The sequence below is a fragment of the Zingiber officinale genome, chromosome 6A (genome assembly GCF_018446385.1).
Source record: "Zingiber officinale cultivar Zhangliang chromosome 6A, Zo_v1.1, whole genome shotgun sequence".
In the NCBI taxonomy this organism is placed as follows: domain Eukaryota; kingdom Viridiplantae; phylum Streptophyta; class Magnoliopsida; order Zingiberales; family Zingiberaceae; genus Zingiber; species Zingiber officinale.
The window spans coordinates 26,578,529-26,585,611 of NC_055997.1; the positions used below are offsets into that span (position 1 = coordinate 26,578,529).

General features: G+C 37.8%; 2 protein-coding genes across 7 annotated transcripts; one reads left to right on the plus strand and one right to left on the minus strand.

Moving 5' to 3' along the window:
- Positions 1-352: 352 nt before the first annotated feature.
- On the plus strand, positions 353-6,824 carry LOC121996180 (uncharacterized protein At4g15545-like). 6 transcript variants are annotated; one of them, XR_006115985.1, is made up of 11 exons: positions 353-744; positions 830-898; positions 1,855-1,908; positions 1,986-2,052; positions 2,311-2,385; positions 2,474-2,728; positions 2,812-2,857; positions 2,931-3,009; positions 3,119-3,220; positions 3,457-3,530; positions 6,514-6,824. XR_006115985.1 is itself a non-coding variant. In XM_042550034.1 (10 exons), exons 1-9 carry the CDS (start codon positions 475-477, stop codon positions 3,209-3,211), a joined length of 1,008 nt encoding a protein of 335 aa, XP_042405968.1. In that variant the 5' UTR covers positions 353-474; the 3' UTR covers positions 3,212-3,220; positions 6,514-6,824. The 6 variants fall into 6 exon arrangements, 4 of the variants coding, with proteins under 4 accessions (XP_042405968.1, XP_042405967.1, XP_042405966.1 ...); XR_006115984.1 differs by lacking the exon at positions 6,514-6,824 and adding an exon at positions 4,104-4,236; XM_042550034.1 differs by lacking the exon at positions 3,457-3,530.
- On the minus strand, positions 3,867-6,830 carry LOC121996181 (peptidyl-prolyl cis-trans isomerase FKBP17-1, chloroplastic-like). The gene is made up of 4 exons (XM_042550037.1): positions 6,497-6,830; positions 5,099-5,221; positions 4,488-4,604; positions 3,867-4,260 (listed from the first exon to the last, which is right to left on the minus strand). The coding sequence occupies exons 1-4, from the start codon at positions 6,791-6,793 to the stop codon at positions 4,138-4,140; spliced, it is 660 nt and encodes a 219-aa protein (XP_042405971.1). The 5' UTR covers positions 6,794-6,830; the 3' UTR covers positions 3,867-4,137.
- Between the last annotated feature and the right edge of the window lie 253 nt (positions 6,831-7,083).

Here is a 7,083-nt window from a genome sequence, read left to right on the forward strand (position 1 = left end):
GCTCGGCTCGATAAGATAAACGAATGAACTCGAACGAATTTTTTACCGAATTGAGTTCCGAATAGCTCGCGAACTGTTTGGTGCATTTACATCCCTAAATAACGCTGACTTACTAAAGACGCGATTCAAATGGTCAAGATGCTGTTCTATGTTTTGGACATTGCATATGATCCGTCACACAGAAGGAAGCTTCCCAACAGCAACGTTGCCAACTCAACAGAATCCAAAATTCGCACTTCCGACATACACGTCTTCTTATTGGCCGTAAACGTAGCCCTCCAGTTGGACCCCAAAGGTCAATCTATTGTCCATCAGGTATATCAATTGGGTATGGAGGAAAATCAAAAAGGGGAAGGAAAATTACAAATTGAGGACGTTTGTGTTGGCACCCTGCAAGCGATCAAATCGCCCGCCCCGTGATCGAAGCAGACGCGACACGAAAAGGGTTTCGGCGGCTGGTCCACTCGACCAGCGATGGCGCGGGAGGCGACGGACTTCCACCTCCCCGACGAACTGCTCGCGGTGATCCCTGTCGACCCCTACGACCAGCTCGACCTCGCGCGGCGGATCGCCTCCCTGGCCATCACCTCCCGCGTCTCCCACCTGGAAGGGGAGGCTGACCGTCTGCGTCAGATGATCACCGACCGTGATCTGGTTATCGAGGACCTCCACGGCAAGATCGCTCACCTCGATCGCTTGGTCCAAGTGTCCGATGCTCGCCTCAGGGATATGGACGAAGAGAACGTGAGTGGTTTTGATGTTGATTCTTCGGTCTCGACTTGTGTTGTAGTCCGTTTGGGATTAATCGTACCTTTGCGCTTGTTTGAAGGCTAAGCTTTCTAGGGAACGGCAGATGCTGACTACGACCTCGAAGAAAATGGCCAGAGAATTATCGAAGGTATTTTTGTTTTTTTTTTCAAAACAGAAGTTTCAATCTTTCTGTCGCGCTTTTCCTGTTAAATTGTAAATTTTTCTGGCAAAAATAATAAGGAACCATGCGATGCTTCAGATGCAGTTGTGTTTTCTCCTACCATGGGCACGAGGAAGAATTGCTTCCTACCATACATAAGAAACTGATCGCAATTGCATTGCCAAAGTTGTGACTAGGGTTGCCTAAAAAAATGGGGTTTCTCTAAAATTCTTGACCGGGATTTTGCACACAAGTCATTAATATATGTTTATTGTCAGAGAAGGGGCAATTTTTGTCCAATTTTCATGTTTCTTCGCTGTGTTTAGTAAGGTTGTGCCTGGATTATAGCCATGAAGGATATGGTTGAATAAGCTGGAAATAGCTGACTTTTCATAGACTTTTTCTGAGTTTGTTGTTCAAGAGGCTAGGGTGTGAATTGCAGATGCAAGTGGTAACGAAAGCAAGGCCCATAAAATTAGAGCATAAAATCATTGATAACTTCATTCTACGCCATAAAGTTGTGAATTGAATCTTTTTCACTCTTATTGGGAACCATGGCATATTATCTTTATTCTGAACTACAACTTGAAGTATGCTAAATGCACCAATAACATTCATTACTTCATAGTGCTTATTCTGTAACAATTTCAATTTCGCTCAAGCTAGCATGTCTTCTTTGTTGTCTCAAATCTGTCAGTGTGACTCTTTCATCTGAATAGTTCTAAGCCACACTGCAATCAATCAACAATCAAAGATTTGGTGAATTCTCTACAAATTGTTGCATGTCTTTTGAGTACTTGTTTTGGAGAGGAACCAAGTGCATATGCTAGGCAGTCTTTCTTCTTTTCCTTCACAAATAGAAAATGTCTGGAAAGTGGATATATGGTACTCTCGTTATTGTGAAAAAATATTTTTTTACAAAATTAAAAATTTCCTTTTTGTAGTTGGAGATGTTCAAGAGTCAACTGATGGACTCATTAAGCGGTGACAGGTTACCTGTATGTCAAATGTGTACAAGTAGTGTGTAAAATTTTACTCATATTGAGTTATCACTTTTTGCTTTTCCTATGCATAGCAACAATCAGATTCTGTTGATATTGGAATGCAAAAACCGCCAATTGCTAGAGTATCTTCTTGGAGAGGTAGAGTTCTGTCTGATTATTTGTCTCTAATAGTTATTTTCATCATTGATTTTTTGTTCAATTCTAACATAAAAATGTCTATATTGAATGCAAACATAAAACCTCCTAATAAACATTACTCACCACCCATGTAAAAAAACTCTTGTGTTCTTGTTACATCTTTTGGGCCCCGTTGTCAAACAATAGAATTATCTTACTGGAACTTTTTTCATGTGTTTACTGATTATTTATTTCTATTTTGTGGATTTGTGGAACAAGATGATGATAATATTAGTCAAATGGTTGCAAATGAATCAGCTGAAATAAAAGAAACAGGAGAGTCCAGTCAAGATGGTACACTTTTTACAATTAATTTTGATAAAGCACTTCATAGATATAAATATAGATTGATGGATGAAATCCGACCATCTTTTGAAAGCAGATCCTAGTATGCATCAGTTCTCAATCACACCATACATCTCGCCAAAGCTGACCCCTACCACCACACCAAAAGGTTCTTCAACTAATGGTACTCCTATAGGATTCTCAACTATCAGATCATCACCTATATTCTTGTCTGGAGCAACATCACCAACAACATCTCAATATGGAGAGCATGGTTCTATGTCGCCTTTGTATGCTTCCAGTCAGCAATCTTCTACAGCCAGTTCTCCTCCTCATAGGCAATCATTGCCAGGTTAGTATTAGTTATTTATGAGGATGATCACCAATTAGTTACTCACTTTTTGTGGTTAGTATGAATTAATTGTGATTTTCTAGGACGTAATTCTCGTACAGACGGAAAGGAACTCTTCCGTCAAGCAAGGTTAGTTTCTTTGACCATATGCTTTGTACACTACCAAGAACCTACTTCTGCTCAATTTGTCTGTCCGATTCAGGATCCGCCTCTCATATGAGCAATTTGCTGCATTTTTGGCCAATGTCAAGGAGTTCAATGCTCATAGACAGTCAAGCAAGGTATACCAGTGCCTTAATTTACTACAAATTGCTCTTTCCTATATGTTCCTTGCATTTAGTTCAATACGTCACAAGACCCTATCACTTAGGTAACTCTGTTTTTGTGAAGGATACTTTGGCAAAGGCTGACAAAATTTTCGGTACAGAGAACAAAGATCTCTATTTCACCTTCCAGAGCTTGGTAAATCGTGCCAGACAATAGATATAAAGGGTAAATAGGTTTAAACACATCAACAGCTATTCATTTTTGAGATTCTTTTACTGATTTTCCTTCCGCTGAATGTTTTCTCTGAAAATAGACTTTGGTATGTTCATTTGGTAGTTAGAGTCAACTTTCTTCTCATCAACTATTTTTGAACATTCTAACTTAATCACAGGGTAACTAGTTGTAGTACTGCCTACACATCAAATGCAAAACGCTAAAGTTATCGCTATTTGGACTTGTAGGTGACATGCAAATTACTCATTGTTCACATCCTCTCTTATTAGTACAGCCACTGAAGACATTGCTGCATAGGAAAGTAAGATTTGTATTTTTATTGTCCTCGAGGGATCATAAATAAGGAGTTTTGTTACCAATTCTTTTACTTGTAAAAAGACCGTTGAAATGTTTGTTGCCGACAAGTGCTATAGAATACATACCAGTTCAATTTTAGCAGTTTGTATACATTCATATTGAAATCAAAATGATTTTATTTATTTATTTATTGATAATTTCACCTATCATTATAAAGTGAAGCCAAATATATATAATGATAAATTACAATCTCAATTTGAATTATTAGATTCTATTTATCAGTTTCGAACAAAAGCTGAGAATACATGAAATAAGGAGCAATCCACTTGACCAGAGCACATCGCCTGAAACCCTCTTTTGATTGGAGAAAGTGTAGGAAAATACAAGTATTCAGGACTGTTATTATCATCGGAATAAGTTGGTTTCTTCTTCGGACCTGATTTTTTCTTACATCCCACTGATTTTTTCTTAATAGATGTGGATCATCTGAATTGAATTGACTTCCTTCTTGATTATTTTGCAATGGACATACATTCTTTCTACATTCAACAAGCATTACCTTCGTCTTCCTTCGTAGGGTCACATGAGAAGCAGCAGCTGAGAAAAAACCTTCATGGATGCCTGGCACTAACAAGTTCAATGTCAAATATAAGCGTGCCCAGAGTTGAACCTTCTCCATTAGCAAGTCGAGTAGGGTTGAAAATGGTGGTAAACAACCTCTGCCGATCAAAGAACTGTATGAAAAAGGAAAAATGACATTTTGAAATTATGAGAACAATAACTGAGAGTTCAAACTTTCGTTGAAAACGATTCACTTAAACTAGGATGTGGATGCATAAAACTCTGAACACTAATGTTACCTTTAGGCCATGGATATACACTATGCCTCTGTAAAACATATTCATCTACAATGCAATTTTGAAAGATGCATGAATTGCAAACTAAGTGCTTTAACACATACATCAGGGGGTATTGGTTCCTGGGACATGTTCTGGTACCCTTGCGATGGTGGTATAATTACGCGTCGTATACCTCCAACTTTCATTGACTTCACGGCCGCTTCAATGCCTGAGATCACCTAATAAATCAATATAAAACATGGGGCAATCAGAGGTATATGAGGCTTTGGGTTTGTAAATGACCAAAGTTTCTTCAAAGCAAAGAAAAAACTACAACAGCTTTCACAAAATTTGACTGCCAAAAGAGCACAGTGAGCTATTATATAAATAGCTTATGAGGTAATCTTTGGCAATGAATTTGATCATACAACCATTTAACCAGAAAAGGAACATTGATTTTGGTTGTCATCTGATTTAATTAGCATATCAATAGAGGTTGAATGGCACAATCAGTGGAACCCACAAAAATGGAATTCATCTACAAAGATCCCAGTATTGCACCAAGTTATCATATATCATGATGCAACATAGCAATGTAGCTGACCTAGATAGTTGAGACTAATATGGTTCATTGTTGCTGTTTTCATTGTTATGGCTAACAATCTAATGTGGCTCTTAGAAGTTAAATGAGAAAACATTACAGCTTAATTAATCTAATAAAATCCTAGGGTACCTTTCCAGATCCAAGAACAAATAGAAAGGGAACAGGGTCACCCATCTCATCCTTGTGGTCATAGGTCGAGTCAAAGCGCCATCCCTGTTTTGCTGCCAACCTTCCATAGTAATGGATTGATACCTTCATAACAAGGATTCAGAACCAGTAAATATGTACAATAATTTCAAGTGCCTAGGATGGAAAATCAACTTGGAGTTGTGATTTATGTGCATGATATCATACGAAAATGAGAACACAACACTACCAAAATGGATATAATATCTATTCGCAGTATTTTTAGGAGTGCGTTTAGAGTAAAGGAATCAAGATTGTGGGCAAACATTCAGCAAAATACAATTTACAGACCTCAAAGTATGAATAAAGTTTCATGTACTACTAAAATTAACTGCAAAAATTTTATCTAGTTAGCAATTCTCTTACATAGCGTGGACAAAAAATATTCATGCAAGCATGTAGGAAAACAAACCCAGTTCCAACATCAAAGTCAATGAAATTGTTAACGGAACTTCATTAATATTCTCTTTGAACCTATGACTTAAAACAACTCATTCATAAAGAAGATCACTTCCATTGTATTATTAGGCAATACTTCATCAGGCCAATAAGAATAAGATTCATGTAGATAATCCATCGCGACAAATACTAAAAACACAATTATTGCTGTTACTATAGTACATCTAATGCAGTATGAAGTGGATTCTGTATCTCATTGATGTTCAGACTGCCTTCAGTACAATTTGCAAAACGTATTGTTCTTTGCTAGTAGTACAATACTTTTCCGCACCTCTCCTCCCTTTCATTCACCTTCAAAATCCATCATGTAGTTTCTTAAATTTACACATTAACAATATGCATACTATAGAGTAGAAAATTCTACTTTTTGGTTTCTCCAAAGCATTAACAATATGCACATTAAAGAGAAAATTCTATCTTAATGCTTCAGGAAGGCAATGGTAATAGTTTAAACTCACGAATTAGAGTGTCTGTTTGTTAACGGCAGTGCACCTCCAAAAGGATTTTTTTTTCAGCCGATGACATGATTGTCTTCAGATATAAATATTCTTCTGTCTTATCTTTTTCCCTCACTATGTGATCTTAGGATGGCACTCTTGAGAGTCAAATATTAATGATCCGTATAACCTTACCAATAAGTCTATTAGTTCTACTAGCTCCTAAAGAATCTGCCAACATTCTTTAGAGGCAATGAATGATCTCAAGTGTAAAAAATCTATATATATACCATTGTAACTTTGAAGATTACAACGAGGGGAAAATGGAAGGAAAGAATGAAAGAAATAGCAGGCCGTCAAACAATAACTTCCAATCAGACCACTTACTCTTAGCAGAAACGTAATAACATAAGAATTATAGTAAAACAATGTGATACTTATTTACCTGATCTCCATCGACAGGGATTTCACCGTAACCTTCACGAAGGTCCAGGGCCCTCACTCCGCCGGACCCAGGGAGCTCGAAGAAGGTCGGGGTCGCCGAAGCAGGAACCGGAGGCGGCGACGGCGGAGTCGCGGAGGAAGGAAGGATAGCGAAGAGGGGAGCGGAAGAGAGGAGCAGGGCGGAGGAGGAGAACAGTGACCTCCTCGTCGTCGGGTGCGGAATTCTGTTGGTTAGGGTTTTGCGATGAAATTGGGGATTGGAGGAGGAAGACGGCGCCAGTGACAAGGCCGTCGCCATTGTTTTTTTTTTTTTTTTTTTTTTTCTAAAATAATAGTAGGTGAATTTAACAGTTTACACTTAAAATCATATAAATTTTCAAACTCTAGATTTTACACTAATTATCCAAAAACTCCAAAGATAAATTTCTTTAAAAGTTCGGGGTAAAATAAAATTTCCCCTTAACTAAAGCGCCCACCTGCCTTTCAATTATTGCTTCAAGCTTTAGATTGCCTTCTTTGGCCGGTTGACTGACAAATTCCTTTCTATCCAAATATTCTATAAAATAATCAACAATTTTTTTTTTTTTT

Bases quoted from the DNA above. Each gene is read 5' to 3' on its own strand.
- LOC121996180 (XM_042550034.1), top strand. From the start codon at position 475: ATGGCGCGGGAGGCGACGGACTTCCACCTCCCCGACGAACTGCTCGCG. The intron at 899-1,854 runs GTATTTTTGTTT...TCCTTTTTGTAG, and splicing joins TGGCCAGAGAATTATCGAAG to TTGGAGATGTTCAAGAGTCA. The intron at 2,858-2,930 runs GTTAGTTTCTTT...TGTCCGATTCAG, and splicing joins GAACTCTTCCGTCAAGCAAG to GATCCGCCTCTCATATGAGC.
- LOC121996181 (XM_042550037.1), bottom strand. From the start codon at position 6,793: ATGGCGACGGCCTTGTCACTGGCGCCGTCTTCCTCCTCCAATCCCCAA. The intron at 5,222-6,496 runs GTAAATAAGTAT...CTTGTTATGAAG, and splicing joins TCCCTGTCGATGGAGATCAG to GTATCAATCCATTACTATGG. The intron at 4,261-4,487 runs GTATGTGTTAAA...TTTTTCATACAG, and splicing joins AGGAACCAATACCCCCTGAT to TTCTTTGATCGGCAGAGGTT.